Source organism: Macaca fascicularis, chromosome 12 (genome assembly GCF_037993035.2).
Source record: "Macaca fascicularis isolate 582-1 chromosome 12, T2T-MFA8v1.1".
In the NCBI taxonomy this organism is placed as follows: Eukaryota; Metazoa; Chordata; class Mammalia; order Primates; family Cercopithecidae; genus Macaca; species Macaca fascicularis.
In genome coordinates, this window is record NC_088386.1 from 135,910,279 (window position 1) to 135,934,172 (window position 23,894).

Sequence of the window (23,894 nt, forward strand, 5' to 3'; positions counted from 1 at the left end):
CTATAATCCCATCTATTCAGGAGGCTGAGGCAGAAGAATCGCTTGAACCCAGGAGGTGGAGGTTGCAGTGAGCTGAGATCGCACTACCGCACTCCAGTCTGGGCAACAAGAGCAAAACTCCAACTCAAAAAAAAAAAAAAAAAAAAAAGAAAGCAGGTTTTGTTGTTTTACTTTCTAATGGAAGATGTGCTAGATTCCTTTAAAAAGACTTTCTAGAGCCAATCATTTCAGTAGGCTACTTTTAGATTAATACTATTTTATACAGTAGTGAATATATGGAATATGATATATGAAATTTATATTTGTTTTTTCCTTCAATACATACAGCCTAGCACTCTAGGCTACCATAATCTTATATATGGAGGCACAGGCAGATAAAGTAACTTGTGCCAAGTCACACAGCCAGCTAAGGGCTGACCTGACCCTTCCTGTCTCCTCAGTCTGACATGAGGACCCCACAGTATGCCTACCTCACTCACCCTTCAGTATCCATTCCACTAACTAGAAAACTGATTTTGCAAACACCATTTTAACAGTGTGGCAGGAATTAACAAACTAAGTAGAATGACTTTTTTTTTTTAATGTAAATCCATTTTTTGCTTATTAATGCTATACTAAAAACATCAAAACAGAAGTAAACTTCTTTTGAGAGACAAGGTCTCTGTCGTCCAGGCTGGCACAGTGGCGTGAACACAGCTCATCACAGCCTCAAACTCCCAGGTTCAAGTGACCCTCCCACCTTAGCCTCCCAAGTAGCTGGGACCACAGGTATGCGCCACCATACCCAGGTAATTTTTAAATTGTTTGTAGAAATGGGGTCTCACTATATTGCCCGGGCTGGTCTCGAACTCCAGGGCTCTAGCAATCCTCCCACTTGAGCTTCCCAACGTGCTGGATTTAGACGTGAACCCTGCCTGGCCAGAAGTAGACTTATTACACATTCTGTTTACATTTTGATCAGTGAACTTTTAGTGACATGTACAATGAGCCAGCTATCCCTCTGGTCATCCTAGGAGACTACTGTATCACTCATATCCCATCAGGCAGAAAAAGAAGGTAAGCACCAATGGTCTAAGAACACCAGCTTCATAGGGCCAAGAACACAGAAATCAAAGTCACTCATTCCAGATGCATCTCCTGAGTGCGCGCTGGATATGAGGCCTGTGCCAGGCACTGGGCGTTGCAGCGATGAGCAGCAGCTGGGGTGGGTGGTAGAGGAGAGACCCAAGCAGGGTGAGATTCCCAGGCAGCCAGCACCAGCCAGGACAGAAAAGGCAGAGCTGGGGATCACTGGTGGGAAGGCCAGTGCACAGAGACACTGCAAGAGGCACCCGGGGGACATCTGCGGGGTGTGTAGGGGAAAGGTCTGGGCTAGGACCTACGGTGGTATCCATGCTATCCACAGCTGTGTGACTAGGTATGTCCTCAAGAAATCGAAGTCAACGGACAAGACCCTGCCCGGGTCACTGTGCCTGCCAGAGCCCAGCGGCAGGCAGAAGGAACCGCAAAAGGAGAGCCCGGCCCCAGAGGGCAGTGGCTGGTGGAGGAGTGACAGACTGGGGGAGTCGGGGGGCATGGAACCAGGAGAAGGGAGTGGAGAAGAGGGGCGCAGCGCTGCTTCCAGGGCCAGGGAGCAGCATGAAGACAGACAAGGGTCTGCTGCATCTGGAGCTGCAAGGCCGTCTTCTTGGCAGGAGCAGTTTCAATAGAGTGATGTAGATGAAGACAGCTTTTTTTTCAACTTACCGAATTGGTACAGTTTTTGTTTTTCATTTAATAGATACCAAAGAATCCACACAATAGCTGAATGGATATAAATCACATCGTGTTACTCCTCTGCTTCAAACCCCCAAATGGCATCTCATCTCATCAGATTAAAAACCCACCAAATGCACCATGACCTACCCGCCTTCCGCCGTGGCCTCCCCTCCCCCAACTTGTTCCAGCCACACTGGTTTGGCTGCTGGGTGCACCTTCCCACCACAGTCCTGCCTCAGAGCCTCTGCACCTGCCGAGCCCCTGCCCTTTGCTCACCCGACAGCCCACAGGACCTAATCCTGGCCTCACTTAGGCCTTGTCCCAAGACGGGCCCTTTGTCACCCCTAGCTACTCACCACCGTGTTACTCCGGGTTACTTCTCTCCCTGGCCTTTGTGACCTGACAGTTTCATCTATTTGTTTACTCTGTCTCCCCCACTAAAACACATTTTCAAAGACATCAAGAATTTTATCTGACACTTAAATCCCTTAAATCTGGAACGGTGTTGCACATAGTGGAAGCAAAATACCTGTTAAATTAATAATGGCACTCAATAAATTAAGTATCAGACCAGGGGGTTCAGGAGCTGTTTGGAAGAGAAAATGCATCTAAGTATTGGTTGGTCGTGCTAACACCTAACTTGAAACGTAATTATTTCAAATTTCCCTAAGTTTCCCCATTATGCAAGTAGACCCCACACGTGCAGCAGCCCCCACACAGATGCACTCACAGTAACCGCAGGTGGTGTAAAGAGCAATTGTCCTGCTGGAGCCACGGCCCTTTCTCGAACTTAAGGTATTCAATGTCCTCTACCACCTAAGACAGGAAAAATTCAGGTTAAACAGAGAACCCCATTTTAGAAATGTAAATGAAGTAGCTTGTTTTTGAGACAGGGTCTGGCTCTGTCATCCAGGCTGGAAAGTAATGGTACAATCACAGCACACTGCAGCCTTGGCCTCCTGGGCTCAAGCAATCCTCCCACCTGACCACCTCTGCCTCCCGAGTTGCTGGGACTACAGGCGCCCGCCACCACACCTGGCTAATGTTTGTATTCTTAGTAGAGATGGGGTCTCGCCATGTTGCCCAGGCTAGTCTCTAACTCCTGGGCTCAAGCAATCCTCCTGCCTCAGCCTCCCAAAGTGCTGGGATTACAGACATGAGCCACCATGCCTGGCCAAGAGGTAACATTTTAATACATTGTAAGCTATGAATATCTAGCAGGAAGAATCACACCATAACAGTCAGAATGAAAGTGAAGCTGGCTGACCTTTAATGAGATGGTGGGGTTGAGTGTTGCATGGCAGTATGGCCTTGCCTAGGTAACACTCAGGGATCAGGAAGTAGTGCAGACACTACCCTGCAGGCTGGGAGAACAAGGACAGGCGAGAACAATCAAGACTAGGGAGAAAGATCAGCCTTCAGGACAGGCGAGAACAATCAAGACTAGGGAGAAAGATCAGCCTTCAGGACAGGCTACTCATTTCTTCCCAAGTAAGTTCATTCTAAAAGGCAAAACCCAGCCTCTCAAAATGACAAAAGAATAAGATATAAACCCATTTCCTAGAGAGACCTAATGATCCAGGTGCCCGGCCCCAAGGCTGGCTGTCTGCACAGTCTGACCTTCCAGAGGAGTAATCCTTCCATAAGCATTCTTTCCTCAAAACAGGCCAAACTCAGGAACCCTCTTTAGTTTCGAGAATTTGAGTAGATTGAAAAACAAACTCAAATAATATAGTGTAAGAGACAAAATGTACTATTCTTCTGCTAAGATACATGCCACCTAAACAGTTTCTCAAAGGTATATAAATACTCTAAAAACAGAAACAGAAGGCCGAGGAGAAAATGAAATGTAATTTAATCAGTCTGAGTAGAATAAACCAAGGTCTCAAAAGAACTTTACAACTGGTAGTAGGAGAGCCTGGGCGAGAATGCAGGGCTTCCCTCTGCAAGGAGAATGCTCCTCTCTGTGCAGAAAAGCTCAGTTAACCTCCCTCTTCTCATCCTCCCAATGCTGAGAGGCAAATGAAGCGTGCTTGTCATCCCAGCAGCCAACTATGCAAAGCTTCTCTGTTACACGGACGCCACTCACACTTCAAGACCAGATCCTAAAATGTGTATTTTCTTCTAGAATTGTTATACCTTGTTTTGGTTTTAGTAATTTATGCTTAATACATAAAATACAAAATAAAAAACTTGTTTTTTAACAAATGGATGTTCAATTGCCTCAGTACCATGTAAGAAACCATTTTCCTCTACTTCCATTTTTGTAATTATCCTTTAAGGAACTAACTTTGCCAAACTGAAGATATACACAGGTGCATATGTGTCTCTGGACTCTTGTTTTGTTCCATTAGGCTCTTTATTAATTCTTGCATTAACACCACAATGCTCTCCTTACTATAATCATATAGTTTGTTTTTATACGTGAGAGGGCAAATATTCTTTCGTTACTCTTCTTCAGATGTTTTAACGTTTGTCTGGCTATTATTCAAAAAGTTCCCTGAAAACTACACCAAGATTTACTAGACTTTCACAAAATACACTAATTTAGGGAAAACTGTTATCTTTACATGTAAATCTTTCCCATTAACTAATCTAACTTTCAATTCTCCATCTCTTTAATAAAAATGGTGGAGTGGATGGCCCCCGATTCCGTGGCCTCTATAATCTTCAGATCATAGAAACTGAATTACTTAAAAGAATATCAAAACCTTATGGCCAGGGGAGTGTGGTGATGGATTTGACTGGCACTGCTTTTAGGTGATAAAATAATGATGTTTGTTAAGACCACTGGGAATCTAACTGACGATCTGATTTGCAAGAACCTTACACATGAATCAAATGTAGGAATAACTTTCAACTTTTCAACCATTTTCTTACCCTTGTTGAATCTTCAGCTTCTCTTGCAGAATACTGTAAAATCTCACATTTTTGACTGTAAGAAAAAACAAGATGAAATTCATGTAAACTTTTCCAAGCTGAAGTTAAATGTGCTAATGAATACAAACCGCTAAAGTCTCCTGCTCGAATTTAAAACCTCACGTTCTCTGCACTGGGCACCATGCTGGGCATGTGAGGGCGCATTAGAGCTTGACTGGTTCAGGAGGACATGTTGAACGAAGCCAGAATGTTCTCATGGCTGGCTTGACAGTGACAACAGCAGGTCCATTTCCTCGTTTCCCTTCTCCTGACTACACTGCCCCCAAGCCAAGGGCGTGACAGACCACAGCCATCACTGTCCACAGGAACAAGGTACATGAGCCACGTCGGCAGCTGCACATACCATCGCCAAATGCAGTGCCCGCTGCAGGGAAGGACAACGAAGCCCAGGGCCTAACCGAGGACAGGCACAGAGGGCACAAAACTGGCAAAGTGGGACACAGGTTAATTGAGCTACTAGGATTTAGAATTTACGAGACAAATGAAACCCTCAAAGTAACCTGTTTCAGCCAAACTATACAACAGGGTAGCAGCAACTCAGTTATCTTCATCCTTGATCTTTAGTCTGGCCACTGAGAATTTAGCACCAGGTCCCAGAAGGAAGGGAGCAGCAGTTCACCATGCCCGCTTCCCCCATGCCTACACTGACCATTCAGAGACCTGGCTGTCCAGCCAGGGGATGACTGAAAAGCAGCAGGTTAGCATGTCCATACCTCACCAAATGAAGAAGCTGCCCCTGCCATCATCTCCAGACCACCCAGAGGGAGCCTATGCAGTCCCAATCCTGGCCAGAGAGGCCAGCAGACAGGCTGGAACAGGAGGCTCAATGGAGTGCCCACCACGGCAGAAACGCTGGAAGCCCCTTCCAGCATAATGTCAAGGGGCTACTGTGGCCCACGCATCATCTGCCCAGTATAAACAAGGGACATCTCATTTAGGTGCCGGTTGCAGGAAAGGACAACAAAACCCAGGGCCTAACCGAGCACAGGCAGAGGGCATCCTTATACCGGAGTACCCTCCACACATTTAGGATGTAAACATACAGGGTAAATAAATACTCCCAACAATGTACAAGCTATTTATTCTCATACTGAAATCAGCATCTGACCCCTACAATGGTACCAAACAAACTTCACCTACCCTGCTGACCATCTTCAACAGACCACTGGTGAGTCACATTCCACGGTATAGGTAAAGAGCTTGTATTTTATTAAGTCTCATCGTTACTGACTCGTATCACTTCCAAAGTGTAGGAAAAAGAAAAAAGTCTTCAAGCTCTACAATCACTCAGTAACACATCTGTTCCACACAAGTCTGTAACACACAATTCACAGAGTCATACAACTGGGTAACAGATTCTTACTGCAACAAGATCACTGCATCCCTCACAGCGCTCTTAAGATCAACATAAATGGTCAGAAACTGTAAGCAGAGTGAACAATAAATCCATAGTGAGGAAAGTAACTTACTGCACTTGCCATTAGGGCTGGCAAGGAAAAGGTCACGCTAAATACAGGACTTGCTGTATTGCTTCCTGAACCGTCTACAGCTACTCATTGTTATTACGAAGAGAAAGGCACAAAGTGACAAAGAAGAGTAATTCCCTCTGCAAGTCACCTAAGAGAATATTCAACTGAAGCGTACAGGAGACAGAGGTCTTAAGCATCCCTGATGAACAGGGCTGGCACAGAAACATTATTTGTTCTCACACAGCAATATGAAAGGTCACAAACCATTTGACATACTTGCACAAGAGTGGACATGAGAGATCAGGATGATGTGACAGGTACATTACACACACATAACTGAACAGTCATCAGCTGAAGCCCCACCAGGAGCCAGGCGCTGTGTGGGGTACGGAAGGTAGGGAAGACAGGGCTTCTGCCCTCAATGAGCTCCAGACCCCAAACTACCTACTAAGAGCAACCTGGAGAGCCCATTTTCTATCTCCTGTGTGCCTCGATTCAGCATGCTGACAATCTCGGCAACAGACAAATAAAATCGCCTCTGTCCAGTCACATCCGCTTCTCATTCCCACTGCCTCGTGAAAGGAGGCCTAAAATAAGAAGGTATCAAGTGTAGAGTCAGGGATCTGGAGGAAACCCCACAAAGGACTGGGCCGGCAGTTCACGTGCCACCTCAATGGTGGTTATTCCTACAGGTCGCTCAGGGCCGAGGAGAGCCACAAGCTGTATTCCTGAACCTGCAAGTTACTTCAATACTTCCAGAGCCTCCCCAGCTCCTCACCCACCTTAGAACAATCTGAAACAACGGACAGTTACAAAACTCGCTACATGTCAGGCTGGCCACTCAGTGCTTCTCTTCTTGTCTCTGAAATCTCAGAGGAGATGATTCTTTCTCAGAAAGGCCTTCCCTACCCTGTCTTGAGTACCTCTGTGTCTCAGCTAACACTGACACTGGGAGCTAGCATTGTTGGAGTTGAGTAAATAAACAGATGTTGAACAAGGGAATGGCCAAATGTTTGTGAAACTAAGTGATACTCATACTCATTAACACATTCATAATTAAGGTAATGAGGATAAAGACATGTACGCCTAAGATCTGGGTCATAAATATTGACAAAGCCAGAAAACACACATTCCTATGAGAGTTAGCTCATTGTGCCTCTTAAAATCCCACAATACAAATATTTTGGAAAAGGCTGCAATGCTCTTTAGGCATTCATAAGCAACACATACAAAAACAGTGAAGCATCACCATATATCAGCATGTGACAGAGAGAAGGGCTAACACAGGAGGAACTGCTCAGAGGAAGACAAGAGACAAAGAACTTCAACGGAGCCATCATCTTGTCAGGTCGACCTGCTTTATTTCAAACACTAGTATTAAAACTAAACAAAACAGTTCTCTTACTTAGTTTTGATTTTACTGTTCATTAATTACCTATGATCTAGCGATATTGTCTTCTAAGGTCTAAGATCTAACAATAAAAATATTCAGTGTTTAACTAAACGATTGTTTAAATATACAAGCCCAGGAAACCTAATATTGTTTCTGTCGGGAAATAATTCCTGAATTCTAAAACACTAATGGCCAATAAATTTTAAAATACAACTCGTTATAGGCTTCTTGAAATTTTACATAAAATAGTTTCAGCCAAATTTCATAGTGAATTTCTAAGAGAAAACTTCTAAGATCCAAGTCCATCACAAAGCTGCAGTTTGATCTTGGTCTACAATTCAACACTTAAAATAATGCATACTGCACAGAGTACATCTGGTACTCATTCTTCAATGTGTGACAAACGACCCCTACACCAATTGGCTCCCATCAATCCATAGGCTTGAGCTGTCAGGTAAGATCTACTTTAACAATGAACAGAGACTGTATCTGTTCCTAAAACAAGAGCTAAAAGCACAGCAAGCCCAAGTGGTAAGAAATAAACGCCTGAGGCTTAACGAGTCTACGAGGGTGGCAAAGCAAAAGAAACTCGCCCCGTGCGCAGGCTGAAACCAGCCATCATTTTGCTGATGCTGTAGCTAGAAATTCCATTTGAGAACTTATGAGAAAGCTCATTCGCAGTGATGTTTCTGAAGCCAGAAAATCTCCAAGAGTAATTTTTGAGCCTGAAACTCCAGGGTCAACTATCTCTGTTTATGCTGTTTATTCACGTTGGCTCTAGATACTTCCCTTGGGATTGTGGCCTTGGAAATAGGGCAGTACAACAGGTTAAAAGGAAGCCAGAGGCCACCCTGTCTCCTTACCACCTAAGAAAGAAACGCTCACCACAAACAAGCAGAGATGACATAAACGTTAATACTTATGGTACAGAAAAAACTCGCTAAATAAAACATTTTTCTTACTTTTTATTGTTTATTAATTACCTACGGTCTAACAATATTATCTTCTGAGGTTGTTCATTGTAAATATTCAGTATTTAACTAAAATAAATTTTAAAATAAAACTTTTTTCTAAAATTACTATATCTTTCTTTATTTCCAACTTCACAGTTACTTTGAAATTTTAAACAACAAGAAGATGAGATTTTTAGGCACCAAAAGAGGCTTAGGTTTTTAAAACGTATGAGAAACAGTATAAAAATCTTCATTTCAAGCATTATTCAAACAATCTGAGTTTAACTGGACTTGAATGAGTGTGGCAGACACTCCTTATACACGAATATACCCCAGAAGCACAGAATGACAAGCCATAGGACAAGCGAAACCACATTTTCCGTGTGCTTTCAACAAAGAAAGAAAGGGGGAAAAGGAAGAAAGACAGTCTGGTGGTGTTTCCTTCATCTAATCCAAACATCTCTCAAAGACATCAATGAAGAATGTCTAGAGAAAATGTTATCTTTCACGAATTTTCTCCATGAATACACTCCCAATCAATCCTTCTAGGTAAACACAAATGTTTAGTTGACACCTGAAGTAAAAATACGTAAGTTCTCTACGGTAAAACCTGTCATGGAATAGAGCTTGGTTTACTTCTAGCATCAAAAAACTTCGGAAATATAGCAGAGCAAAAGTATTGACAAGAAAACCAAAACAAACAAACCAATAAACCCCACAAAAATCAAACTGAAATGTCTCCTGTTTTTCTTATTTATAAACATCAGATTAAACATCTCAGACAATATCCACTGCAGTAAATAAGACAGAACACTGCCCGGGCTACTGGAGCCTGAGAAACGACTGGCGAAGAAGTTCTAGTCCCGTAAATCGGTCGTGCGTCTGGCTCACCTCATCTCAGGGAGGAAGGTCTTCTTATAGGCATTCTCAATGTCCTGCAGATAGGCAGAGGTGATCTTCATTTCATGTGGCTAAACAAAAGCAGAAACATCAAACAGGAACATTTAGAGTCCATTTTCTTTGACCTGTACATATATAAAATGCAAATCACTGGGCACTATTTTCTCACCACTAACGTCGGGCACTGTGGGGACTGTGGGGTGACAGCAAAGGGCCCCAACGTCAGCTGGAATCATTCTCCATCTACGAGAGTGAACACCTGAGCCTGCCCATGTGCTCCCACAGCGTGACTTTCTCCACACATCCTAAGATGCGTACTTAGGGCAAGAAAGAAGCCTGTTATCAAGCAGCACTGCCTGTCTATCCTGTGTGCCTCATGCCTGAGCGTAGCAAAGAAAGAGCTGCACCAAAAACTGGGGGCAGCGGCCTGCCTGTCCGCCACCTGTCCTCGGCACACCCCTTCTTGTCCCGACTCTCCCTGCATCTCTCCAACTTGCTCTCCACCTTCATCGCTCACCCATCTCCCTGCAACCACTCCTCCCACTTTCTACAGCTCTCACCTCCCTCATCATCTGAAATGTGCTATGCCAATTTCAGAAACTTGAAAATCCAATTACAAGCAGCAAGTTTTAAAATGTAAAACTCCTTACAGTTTCACACTATCTTCTCAGCCTGTTTCATTTTCTTCACGTCATTTTCCTCTATTTGACATATTTATTATGTATCTCCTTGTTTGCTGTAGGTCTCCCCATCAGCACACGAGCTCACGGGGAGGACCTCACCCACCCTGCTGACTGGTATGTCCCCAGCACCACCAGGGTCCGGTGCACAGTGGATGCTCAATCAACACTTACAGGAGAGAGGAAGGAAGAACAAAATGAACAAGCCTGCTGTTTCAACTTACAAAATGATGAAAACATTCTAAAACTGGATTACGGCAAGAGTGGCAACAACTTGGTAAATTTACCAAAAATCATTCCATCGTACCCTTAAAATGGGTGAATTTTACGAAGCATGAATTATACCTCACTAAAGCTGTTCAAAGTAAGAAAAACACTATCATTCAAAGAATATTTACTGAACACGTAATTAATTCCAGTAATGAGACGGGGTACAGGGAAAGGATGATAAAGGCAATGTTGCATTTCTTTGCTCTGTCAAAAGGGGGAAAGACTGTAATTGGGAGTTCTATATTCCAATAAGAACTTGGTGTCTGAGCAGAGACCATCTTTGTTCACCTTTGCAGCCTCCAAGGTGCCTGGCACAGGTGCCTTGCATATATGAGGTGCTCTGTATTAGAGGAGTGAGTGAAATTAACAAAAGTATAAAAGAGGTGATATGATTCTAAATCTCTATCATTAGCTATGTTCCAAGTAGAATAAGATTAAACGTTTACTGATTATAAAAGAAACTCTAGTGTAATACAAGCCCATAACATGCAACATAACACAACCATCTCAGAAATCAGACCTGAAGTTAATTGATAAAACATGTAGTTACTGATCACTTTGACTGTTTTCTTAGAATCTAGAAATGGTTTTCGGATATTCCCATCAGTTATTCCCAAAAGCTGCAATATTGAGACACAGACTGCATTGAAATAAAAATCAAAATAAGAACACAGACTTACTAATAATGTGACATCTTTTATAAAATGGGGTAATTTCAGCTGGTGACAGTATTAAAGACTTTACTTGGAAAAATTAAAAAGTTGACAGCTCTACTTTAGACCTCAGAATTATTTTTGAAATACTGTTTTCCCAGATAACAAAAGAATTACCTAAAGAATGTTAAATATATGACTTTGTTTTTCCCAATAAATGTCAGCATAATAAGCAAAAGTGTCCAGTTATTCCACTGAGAAACAAACATTTTGAACTTGCAGTTCCCTCCTTTTGCCACTTGATGGAAGGTTCTTGGAAGTCTAACTATGCAACATACTTAAAAGCATATGCTTAAACAGTAACAGGTCCAGAGCGGCAATAGAAAGGCACACACAGATGTCTTGCTGTTTCTACTGTTGCAGCAGAGAGAAGGAAAGTTAGTCTCCTGGATCTTTCAGGAGCAGCAAAAAATACCCAGAGCTTTACTGTGGCCCTCACACCATCCAGAAAGGTATTTCCTGAGCACCTACAAGAATTCCGGCAGTGAGGGTGGGCACCAGAGCGAGGAACAGGCAGGAAGTCCTGCATTTTCATCACAGTATCAAAAAGGAGACCATATTCTCCTCGAGGGAAAAATAACACAGTATTAAACAAGAACTCGCCACAGGGCAAAGACAGTCCTTGTTTCATCTCTGGATCCTCCACCAAGCCACCAACACAGCTACCCACAGACTCAGGGTCCCTTCGAAAGGCATTGTTTCCAGGCCACCTAATTAAGATCCAACGAAAACTACAAAGAGTAAATGGATGTGTGTGGAGATCACCGCTCTACTGTGCTGGAATCAGTAAGAAAAAGGGGGAGAGGCACGATTTGCGTTAAATAGATTGAAGTGATGAGGGATAGAAGAAATTGCTTTCAGTGTGAAAGAAAACGATAGGACACAAAAACTCATCACAGAACAGAAAGGTACGTGACAGAGGGATGGAGGATGCTCTGCCAGGAGGCCCTCCCCAGTCTCCAAAGTTTAAACAGCTGAGGGGACTCGGGGACCACAGTGGGACCGCAGAGCACTGGTGGGCAGCAGGTCCTCAGGCGGCGGCACTAGGCCAAGCCCTGGGGTCTCCCCTCCACCCCTGCAGATGCCCTCTCTCGGGTGGGACCAGGGTGTGTGTCACCCCTCCTAGTGAGGACTGGTGGGAATTAGTGTGCTATTAACACAGGGCTTTTAGTGCTGATCTACATGAAAAATGGAGACGCCTGGCCTTTGGTTTCAAACTGCATTACATCTCCTTTCTTCTGAATCCTCCTCTGGACCTCTGGAACGGGCACATCGATGTAGACCACCAGGTGCGGGGGCAAGTATTCGCAGGCAGTGATGTTCTTCACTTCGTTGTAGTGGTCCACACCTGGCACACAAGAGAAATGGGCACCGTCACCTACCAGTCCCCACACAGGTTTCTAAAACACGCTACCCCCTGAATAAAAGGGCAAACATACGTGCAATTCTCAGAGAAAGCAGCAATCTACAGACCCTAGCTCAGCCACAGTTCTAAGCACTGACCACACACGGCATGTGACTGTACTCCAGGTGCCACAGGGCATGTGCAGACAGCAGCTGTGGTGCCCACAACCCTGCAAACAGGGCTTCTCGCCTCTACTGTATTTACAAACCAAAGGACTGAGGACCAGAGAAATTAAGCTACTTACACAAGTAAAATATCAGCATTTAAACTGTGACCTTAATCATCCTAAAAGACAGATCTTTAGCACATCTTAGCCACATTTAAGGGGTCACTTTTGCTTCTGAGGCAAGGCGTAGTTCACGCAAGATGGAGGTCACAGTTCAGTGATCTTTGAACTGAAATATATTCCATATACCTGCAGTGTATACCTGCTACTATGTTTCTTCATAGTAACAATAGATACAACAGTCTGGTCTTCTCTAGAAAATAAAAAACAGCTTTAAACACTTTATTTTTCAAATAACTCAGCTGAAAATCAAGCTACATTTATCCCGGTTCAGTAAGCATAATCAGTTGCACAGAAGTATCTACTGAGTCTGATTTAGTGACAAAATGAAACTGAAAGCAGCTAAGGCTGAGGAATAATTTTCCTAAAGTGATCACTACACAGAATGCATAATCCAGACGGCATCCGCAGGGCCCATGCCACCCAAGGGAACCCTGCCGCTCCTCAGAACACTCTACACCCGCATGTGCTCGTGCACACCCGACCTCCCGGAAGCCAGCAGAGAGTGCACGCCAGTGCATGTGGAGAGGCCACGTTGAGAAGCCATCCCCTCTGCAGCTTTTCACATGTGGAACCTTCCAGAAGTGACAGATGGCCACACTAGGGTCCACAGAAAGACAGTTATTTTGAGGAAATGGGCTGGGCACAGTGGCTCACGCCTGTCATCCTGGCACTTTGGGAGGCCAAGGTGGGCACAGATCGCTGGAGCCCAGGAGTTCAGGACCAGCCTGAGCAACATGGTGAAATACCATCTCTACCAAAAATACAAACATTAGCCAGTCTCCTAACCTAGTCTCAAAATAAATAAATAAAAATTTTAAAAGTTAAATTAAAATTAAATTTAAAGAAAAGTTCCAGTGAGTATTCCTAGTAACCTACTCTAGAGGCGATCACGGGATGGGCCTTGGCTCATGGTCAGGGATGGCATGAGCTAAAGAAAAAGACCACCCAGGAGGAGGTGTGACAAAGGGAAGGACGGAGGCTGCCAGTGGAATACCGTTCACCTGAGCATAGAAACAAACCCGCAGCCAGGCAGAGCACACAGGGCCTCAGGTCTGCTTCCTGACTGCTGGGCCGGTAGCAGGCTGGGCTCTCCTGCTGCTGAGATGAAACCTTCCTTCATCGAGTCTCTGCTCTCACCTTCCTTCCCGCCGATACACTCACTTCTCAGGTGGTTCCCACCTTGCTCTATGCCACCTGTCCTTTAGCCAACATGATCTGCTTTCCCCCAGCCCAGCCCTGAAACGACTCTGGCTAACGTCACCAGCCCCCACAAGGTGAAACGTGACAGTCACTTCTCAGTTCTCATCACAGTTACAGCACATGTGACACCAACAACCAACTCTCCCCACATCCCTTCTGCTTCCTCCTGTGCACCTCTGATCATTCAGCTTCAATCCGTCAGGGGGGTCTCATCTCCCCAGAAACAGTCCCCCAAGGATCTGGTCTCAGCCCTCCCCCATCACTACTTGGGCTTTCCCAAGATAAGCATGCCCTTGGTCAGTGCTGGACCCCCAACGCCTGCAGACTACCTCCAGCCCAGGGCAGTCCTCAGACTTCAGCAGACACTCAGCAGACGCCAACAGGTGTCTCCTGCCACCTTGCCATGGGAACCTCACACTCAGGAATCCGACCTACCCAAACATGAAGCCACCTGGGTCCACTGCCCCTGTGCGTCCTTCCCCCTTAGCAGCCCACCAGCTAGGGCAGGTCCACGCCACTCCCCACTGTGCATGCAGGAAGCCACCCACCCAGGCCTGCCCAGTGTCCCTCCTGAGCAGCAACTCCCATCGCCCAGCGCAGCCTCCCTGCTGGGGATACCTGTCCCACCCCAATTTCCTCCCAGATAGGCTCCTTCCACTTCCGTCTCTCCTCACCAAATGCATCCTTCAGACGAAGGCCTGCAACCATTTTAAATTCACATCTAACCACCTCTGCTATGCTAAAGACCTTCCAGTGGTCCCTCACTAGTTTCAGGACAGAAGCCAGCATCCCTCGCCAAGGCGCAGCTCCTTCCTCGTGCAGCCTCAGCCAGCATCATTCTCCCCCAGCACCCAGCCCTCACTACAGGACACCACCACCAGCCTGCGGCACATGCGGGCTTCTCCACCATCCCCACGCCTCCCTCACTCCTGCTGCGCTACAGATGACAGGCCATTCGTCAAAACAGCTGTCCCTGACACTATCCCATCTCCCAGTTGGTTACACATTTCTCCTATGTGCCCCTAAAGCAGCCAGGAGTAATGCTCAGGAGCTGCTAAGTACACTTGATTGCAATTAACCATCTCCGCTGGTTCAACAGCCCCCAACCCTGGGCCTGTGGGAGCCTTGTCTTATGTTTCTTCATATTCATATCCCGAGCACCTAAGAGAACCTGGCACACCACAGGCACTCCAGAAACACCTGCTGGTGACCTGACCCGCTGCTCAGCATACCCAGGGAGGATCAGCCCCCATCAGAAGCAAGGGCTTGCAGTGCTCTTGTGGGCGGCAAGCTCACAGGTGGAGTACCCGCAACACCAGGACACACGAGCAGCCAGGAGCAGGCGTCTCCTCCGCAGAATCGCCACCTGGCTTGCTTTGGCCTCCTCTTTCACTCACTAACCAATAGTACTTCCTCTGAGTTCCCAGATTCCAGTTTTCCACTGGCTCCAGCCACCTCAGTCTACAGATGAAAACGCCGTCAGTCAGGCTGTCCACCAGGCCTGTTCAACACACCACCCAACAGAGTCCTAGTCACAGACACCCCAACCCCACCCTGACTCCTCAAGGTCAGCCTGCTTCAAACCACATGGTCTTTGTTCCTTTCCATTTGCCACTTGTCAGACCTTCCCCAATACAGCAACACAAAGCTACTGTCCTGAAAAATGGCAACGTGTCAGAGGGAAGGACTGTGGTGATGCCGGCAACTGGCAGGGCCAACATCCCAATTCATCAAAATCATACACTAGAAACTGGAGCGTTTATTACAATTAGAGCTACAGCCTAGGTATTGCTAGGGCAGGCTGAGCGCGGGGCAGGTTCTAACGGGAGGCTGTGGGGACTGCAGTTTAAGCTGTGTGTGTTTGAGGTCCGGGGCTTCAATCTGCTTTTACAGGGAGACACGATAGCACAAAACACACCTATTTTAGGAGGGAGAAAGGGTGGAAGACATCTTAGGAAGTCCCTTTTTCCAGTGGAGAGCGATTAAGTAATGGCATTTATTCATCAACAAACATTCATAAACACAGTAAGTGCAAGGTGAGTCTATCACAGCCTTAGCAAAGACACACCACACACCCAGAAGCCTGTCTGCAACCCTGACTCACACTGCTTTCGGATGAATCCCTGGTTGTACATCGCCTCCAGGAACACAAAGTCACTGAAGATGGAGCGCTCCAATACAACACCTTGCCCTGTTTAAAAACAAGCAAACAGAAACTGAAAATCAGACACAGAGCATAGCACTGTCAACTGATCACTGTATTTCAGAAAAAAGAAAATAACAGTCATTTACAATTCCATTTCCACACCAAAATACTGAAAAGAACATACACATATTTAAAAGTGGAAAGTCATTTTCAAAAACTGAAATTGTCTTTTCAGTTTTGAGCAATATAACATTGTTTCATTCAGTCAGCTATAACGGAAAGCATCCAGTTAATACAAAAAGTGCTTTGTTTTTAAATAATGTATTCCATCCCTACAGTGTCCACCCCCATCCTGCTCCTGCCCCCACCATTCCAGTCAGGTCTACCAATGCTGGGCTACTTCTCAACCTCACCTCCGTCCACTCCCAGCCTCACTGGCTGTGTTACTATCACAGCAGCCCCGTCGGAGACTGGTGCAGCTCAGAGCACTGGTCCCCGGTTCCCAGCCAGCCTCCCTGTGGTCAACCCTGCTGTGTCTGGGCAGAGGCTTCCCCTAATCTTCCTACCTAGCCTCTCGCCGTGGCCTCCTTCCTCAGAGCACCCACCACTCACCTGGGACAAGACATTCTTGTTTCCACATCGAGTCTTCGTCCCCCTACTAAAACACAGGCTTCCCTCCCTGTGGCACCCGTAGCTCCCAGAATGGGTCTGGCACACAGCAGTCATGCACTAAATATTTAATGAATACATTAACCCAGCGCCAATGTGCCCCAAGAACACTGAGATGGGAGCAAGCTGCACCTTTTTTTTCTAAACGGGAAATAGGTTACTACAGCACACAAAAAAACAAGGTTTTGTTTAACAAGTAAAATGTTTCTTTTTCATTTTAAGAAATGAATAGTCAGAAGACAGGGTTGAAGAATGCTTCAAAAAGAACATGGAGTAAGCCTGGATGTCAGTATAAGTCCATGCTACGACATCAGCTCCTGGATTGGCTCCTGGTAAAGCACCTCAAAACAGAAACAGCAGACCACATTGTTTTCTTAGGAGTAACACTAACTAAGATCAGGGCTTACGTTCATATAAGAAAAGAAAGAATCACTAATAAAATGTTGAAAAAGCAAGACAATAACTCCACCACTGTACAACTGTGTAGATACGTGTCATGGACACACACTGCATCCATGGAGACCCAAAGGAGCACAGGCAGCGGCTCCTGAGCACAGCTCTGAGAAGGAGCCCTGTCAGCCGGCCACTCTTGGTGAAAACCACATTCTTGTTCTCACAGCTCAGACCCCATGAAGCCAACCCTAGCGGGAGCTGAGCTTGTGTGTGAGAAGCTCATCAGAGGCACTGCCAATCGATGAGCGTGGCAAGCACTGCAATGTAAAACAGACACACAGGCCCCAAGAACCCACCCAGCTCCCTCTCTCTGCACACAGATGTGCCCTTTGCTGCCACCTGTGAATTCAGGACTGCCGTGGCATGGTAGCTTTGACCACAACTCGGCAGTGCATCTGCGGTCCAACTCTCAGGATGTCTAGCATGCACTGCTGTTTCCCAGGATGATTACAGTCGCCCCTGGCTGGACCCTGACCTCGTTCTGCACACAAGTAGTCCATGTTCCTGCCCTTTCATCAACATTCCCTTCCTCTCCTAACTATACTTTCTGATCCCTGTTCTCCATCTCCCTGACTCCCCAGTACACAGCTCCACTTTCTGGTCCCTGTCTCCATCTCCCCGGCTCCCCAGTACACAGCTCTACTTTCTGATCCCCGTCTCCACCTCCCAGCCTCCCCAGTACACAGCTCCTGCCCATTTCCTTCCTGTTTGGACATCTTCAAGGGAAGCATCCTCTCCTCCTGCACTGGCCTATGGGACTCTGCGTGTTCTCCCTACCCCCGTCATCTTATCAAGGTTAACGTCTACCTTGTGGCTTTATGGTGAATTCCAGCCTATCTCTGGGCCCTCCAGAACAACCCTATTTTGTTGGCATCCACATCTCTGTCTGTATGGCACATGCACAATCTTCATAAGTGTGATCCCATTTCCTCCTGGACACTTCTATGCTCTCTTTTCCCCTTTGTTTTGACACATTTCATATATAAATGAATATGTAAGTATAGAAGCCTAAAGCAGTGCCTTGAGAATTCTATACAATCCATAAATCTCACTCCAGTATCCACAGTGAAATAGCATTAAATTAATTCTGAAGCAAAAATAACACAATCTCAAGAAATTCATGATCTTGTTGGAAAGACAGAGCTTACTTCATCAAACACCCTTAAAGGAAAGCTCGACTCAGTGGCAATTTAACGTGGCTGAATTCTAGAACAGCATTCAAGTACAGAACAAGTCTAACTGCCCAGAAATACTGCACCTGTTGTCAGCAAGTGCTCCAAGGCATCCGAGTACTGCAGGAGGCGACTGCTGTACAACCAGGACTGCAGGCGGTAACTGTGGCCATCATTGCTTCTCGGATCATCATAAAATTTCTCCAAACTAATATTGCCACTATAGTCTTCGGCGAGGGGCTTCCCATCTCCTGTGGTACTGTCTACATAATGAATCCCCGCTTCAGGAAAGTGCTTGAAGCCTGAAAAGAGAAACAATCGATGCAGTCTCACGTACATCACTCACTTCCCGCAGGGAGCAGTGTGGCCTAGCCAAAACACACAGCCTGCCCGATTATCACCACCAGGGATGGCGTCAAAGACCTAGAGAAAGTCACCTTCATGCCTGGGTTTCATCATGTATGAAGGGAATACACAACATATACGAGCAAGCATGTGAGCGAAGGAGCTTGCACCGTGCCCTTATCCAGGTTCCTCCTGAAAGCACTGCTCCCTGTAACCACAGGAGCCCCCTCTAGCGGGCAGCTGCTGTCATGCAGGTGCTACAGAAAGGTACGAGGGACACACAGCTGCACCAGGAGTCCGGAAGGGGCTCTAACCTTGGCTGTGGGACCCAGCTATGTGGCAGCCGCTCACTTAGGAGTATACCCATCTGTGAGTGAGTACCATCCTCAGCTCTATTTCAGAGGCTGTCGCAAAGTTCAAACACAACAGTTTACGTGGAAGTGCCCTGCTTACACTGTCCACATAAAATTCCAATTCAAACTGACAACCGTCATGGATTTTTACAAATTTTCCAAACACAAAAGATTAAAAACAGCTTTTTCTTGTTTTATAAAACAGCTTTTTCAATAAACAAAAATGTGAAATACCCATCTTAGGTCCAATTATTAAACATTTAATATTATTTAATATTAATATTGAAGAAACACCAGTGAAATAAGCAACCATATATCTGAGAAAAACGTATCATTCTGTATAACATAAAATCGTACCTAGTTTCTCTGCTACTTCTTTTGCAAGTCTGCCTTTTCCGGTACATATATTGCCATCTACAGTTATCACCTTGCTGTGCTCTGTCATTCTTGTGCTTGTTTTATCCCCAAATAGGAAACGCCACATTCCATAGTGCAGCTTGCACTGCACACTGCTATGAATTCCTCTCTGAAAAACACAAAATCACACAGCAGCACGTTGTGACCACTCTGGTTCCTGTAGGCATTAGCAATTATTAGGTAAAAATACTGAGAAATCTCTTGGTGATAAAAATGCCAACATCTACATCTTTATTGCCTATTAATTTGTTTAATTAGCTGTCTATCCCCCACCACTCTGTACATGCAAGTTTCATTAAGGGCAGATATATTGTCTGTTTGTTCACTGCTAAATCCTCAGGCCCTGGAACAGTGTCTGAAATTTTTATTAAATATGTTTACTATGTTCAATAAAAATTGGAGGGAGGGAGGGAGGGGGGATGGATGGATGGATGGGTGGATGGATGGACAGATGGACGGACGGACAGAAGGAAGAAAGACAGGGATGGAGGGGAGCTTGGGAGTGAAGGGAAGGGAATAAAAAATATTTCTCTAATCCAAGCTTCTGTCCCCAGCTCCTGACCTAGTTACTCCACTGCCTATTAAACAGCTCCACCTAGATGTCCTGAAGGCACCTGAAGGTAACAGAGCTAAGGTGAAAAGCCCCCAAATCTGCTTTCCCTCACAGCAGGGAATATCCACTACCTAACAAGCAAAAGAGAGCAAATTTGAGTGACACCTTCCTTCAACTGCAGAATTACGCACAAAATCCTAACTCTTCAAACTCTTTGGACACTGCATCACCCCCCTATGCTATGTGCTGACTCTGTAGACATCCTCACACCTCTCATCTATAAGGCAAAGACCTGCTTCAACTCCTGTCTCCAGCGTCCCAATTTATTCTCCACGCTAAAACCAAAACAATCCTTCCAAAAAAAGAAAAAAAAACATAACCAAAAGTAAAATAAACTGAAAAAGTTCAACACGTATGATGGGATAATAGCCTTACCATATACAGAGATTGTATAGCACAAGAAGCAAAACAAAGAATAAAAACACATAGCTTATTTTAAAATTATAAAATACAGCTAAAAACCACATGAAAAAGTGGTTAATCTTGCTACAAAAAAAACAAAAGACTATCATCAAGAGACATTAGTTTTTCATGTATCAAAATGAGAAATAATTTTTAAAATGATTACAGAGTTAGGACAACACAATGAGTACCATCCTAAACTGCTAATGGTAATGAAACCTAGAGGACACTGGGTCTACAGCATTAGGAATCCATTCAAAGGCTATATACATAAGACTGACCTATAAGGATGCTCAATGAAGTATGATATGGAACATCAAAAATGCAAATAGAAACCCTTAAATGTCCGACAACGAAGGAATAGTTAAAAAAAATTTAAGGCATATCCATATTATGGAATACTAAGTACTCAAGAAAATATAAAAATATTAAAATACTTCTTTGTGAAATTTAAATAAAACAGGAGAATATAAAATATCAAGATATTTTTCGATCTTGATTTATTTGATAACTGAAGAGTAAGGAAGAAACAAGTTACAAAACAATGCAGAGCAGACAACCCAATTTAAAAATGGGCAAAAGATGTGAACACCTCTCGCAAATGAAATTAACTCAGATAGCAAATAAGCATATGAAAAGATGCTGAACACTGTATGTCATGAGATATTCCAAAGTTAAAACAAGATACCACTACACATCTATCAGAATGGATAGCAATCCAAAGTAACGGACAGCCCCGCACGCTGGCAAGATGCAGAGCAACAAGGAGAGCCTTCACTACTGATGGGAGTCAAATGGCACAGTCACTCTGGAAGATGGCTTGGCACCTGCTTAGAAAACTAGTCTTACTACATGATCCGGTAACCACTCTTCCAGGTATTACCCAACTGATATAAAAATGTGTTTCCAAAAACAATCTGCACATACATGATTACAGCAGCTTTATTCATAATTGCCAAAAACTTGAAGCAACCAAGATGCCCTTCAATTGCTGAATGGATTAACTGAAGTACATCCATGCAATGAGATATTATTCAGTGATTAAAAAGAAATGAGTTATCAAGCCACGAAGACATAAGTGAATCTTACACAGATACTTCCAAGTATTCAAGGCGTCTGAAAAGGCAATATATTGTATAATTCTAATTATATGACATTCCACAAAAGGCAACTATGGAAATGGTAATGATACCTGTGGTTGTCAGGGGTTCGAGGAAAAGAAGGGTTTAATAGGTAAAGCAGAGGCGAATTTTTTAAGGCAGGGAAGCTACTCTGTATGAACCTATAACAGTGGCGACATGCCATCATACACTTGTCAGAACCCATAGAACCTTATAGCACAAAGAAAAAAATCCATAGAACCTTATAGCACAAAGAATGCATGCAATGTATGCACATTTTTGAAAACTCATTAGGTAGAAGGATCCCAGGATGTAAAGCAGAGTATGACAAAGCAATCCAACTGTGTTACAAATGTATGAAACAATTTCACTGAAAAAGGCGGGGGCAAACTGCTAAGAAATGAGTAGTCAGTAAGAGTAAAGGCAGAAGGAAGAGAACACAAGCACTGGACTCCGTTTCTGCTCAACATCGCATCACCCCAGCACCTAGCAGGGCCCGACCTTTAAATGGCTCTTGACAGGGCTGCTACGTGAATTATCGAATGACAAGCGCGCGTGCCCCCGGCCTGCCACCCGCACACTGGCCTCCCGCATCAGGGCAGCCTCCGGGCGATCACCTCCGCGCTCCAGCGTTTTGCTTAAAGCTGAGATAAAATGGCCTGCAGAAGCTCGTGGCCCCCCTGAAGTCTGTCCACGACCAAAGACCAAACAATTCCGGAGGCCGGAGGAGTCCCCCAAACCCACCCCGAGAGCGACCCTGGGAGCCGCCGCCAGAGGCCGGGTGAGATGTGGAACTGCCCCCCTCCCCCACCTCGCCCGCCGCCGCCCGCTGCCCGCTCACCACGCGCTGGGCGCCCGCCGCCAGGACCCGGACGGACGCGGTCGTCGGGGCCAGTTTCAGGAGCCGGAAGGCCATGGCTACCCCTTCAGCTCAGGCTCAAGGACCCAAGGGGACGCGGTCGCGGCGGGGCCCTTTCCTGCGGCAGGCGCGCTGCCGTGACGTCACGGCTGGGGTGCCCGCGGCGCCTGTCGGGAACCTTCTAGCGGCGCGTCCGGGCGGTGCTGCGCCGAGGCCCTCGGGGGCTTCCGCGGAGATCGCCAGCGGGCTGCCGGGGGTCCTGCGGGTTGGGCTGAGGGCTGAGAGGCGGGGGTTGGAGGTGAGGGTGGGGGCAGCAGGCTCGCTGCCCGGCCCCTGCCTAGGTTCTGAGTTGCTGCAGTGTCGGGAGAGCTGAGGCAGCCCCGGGCGTGGAGCGACCTCTGCGTCTCAGGGTCCTGCGTCCCAGGGTCCTGTGCTCCCCGCGTCCCCGAATCCCGCAGGCGCGGTGTGGACGTCAAAGCGACCTCCTAGAGAACGTTCCTAGCTCTCAGAACGTTCTAGCTGGGGAGGGAAACGGGGAAAGCGGGGCGAGGAGCGGAGGGACGGGGTGGAACCTCTGCCGCGGGGCGCCAGTCCGGGACAGGGACCTGGCAAGGACGGCCTGGGTCGCCTCTGGGGCTGAAGGCTGAGTGGTCTCATCCAGGGGACCTGCTGTGAACACATTGAATAGAGGGGAAAACAAACGGAAAAGCACACGCTCCAAGTCCGTCTCTTAAACCTGTGCTCCCGTCAGGACCTGGGCTCTGGGCTCCACGTAGGAACCTTGCGTGTGAGGTTTCCTTCCAAGTACGCCTCCTGTTTGGAAGGGTTTTTATGATCTTTTGTGTTCCTCGGGCTTTTTGTTCTTAACCCCTGAAATATTCTTTAACTTTGTTTTCAACTTTTCAGAAATGATCATGCGATTGTAAAACAGTGGGAATGCGGCTGTGTAAACTAAGGCCGGTTCTATGGATGTTTCCATAATTGAAGAATTGCTTTTTGTCAGAAATACGGATTCCCCGTCCCCAACGCAGGGGGGGGCCTGGTTTTCAGATCCTGGAGGGACCTTGAAATCCATTTAACAATCTTCCAACCAATTCTGATGCAAATAGTCCACATGAGAGAAATACTGGTCTAGACTCTGTTTTCCGTGAGCAGGGACCACGTCCACATCCTTCGCTGTGCCCCCAGCCCCATGCAAAGCTCCTGACACATCACATATGCCACAAAGAAAGTTGTATGAACACACATACAACTGGAGGGTGTAACCAGACAGCCCTGAATCCTCCAGCCCCACTGAGTCACAGCTTATAATCTTCAAATAGAAGGACTCAAGGCCTCCCTTCACATCTCCATATCTCTAGAAAGCCCAGCATC

The 23,894-nt window shown here is 45.9% G+C and overlaps 1 protein-coding gene across 6 annotated transcripts in view; it reads right to left on the reverse strand.

The window, feature by feature from the left end:
• The window catches only part of NDUFA10 (NADH:ubiquinone oxidoreductase subunit A10), a 153,451-nt gene extending 130,843 nt beyond the window's left edge, over positions 1–22,608 (reverse strand). For 5 of the 6 annotated variants that reach the window (XM_074010667.1, XM_065526373.2, XM_005574808.3 and 2 more), the window contains exons 1-8: positions 22,503–22,608; positions 19,466–19,634; positions 18,497–18,712; positions 16,075–16,161; positions 12,303–12,424; positions 9,405–9,484; positions 4,639–4,693; positions 2,489–2,574 (exon numbers count right to left, since the gene is read on the reverse strand). In XM_074010667.1, the coding sequence (XP_073866768.1) occupies positions 2,489–2,574; positions 4,639–4,693; positions 9,405–9,484; positions 12,303–12,424; positions 16,075–16,161; positions 18,497–18,712; positions 19,466–19,634; positions 22,503–22,577 (890 nt within the window). In that variant the 5' untranslated portion in view covers positions 22,578–22,608. Of the gene's footprint in view, positions 1–824; positions 2,575–4,638; positions 4,694–9,404; positions 9,485–12,302; positions 12,425–16,074; positions 16,162–18,496; positions 18,713–19,465; positions 19,635–22,502 lie in introns of all 6 variants that reach the window. The other variant, XR_012421641.1, reaches the window with a different exon arrangement.
• Between the last annotated feature and the right edge of the window lie 1,286 nt (positions 22,609–23,894).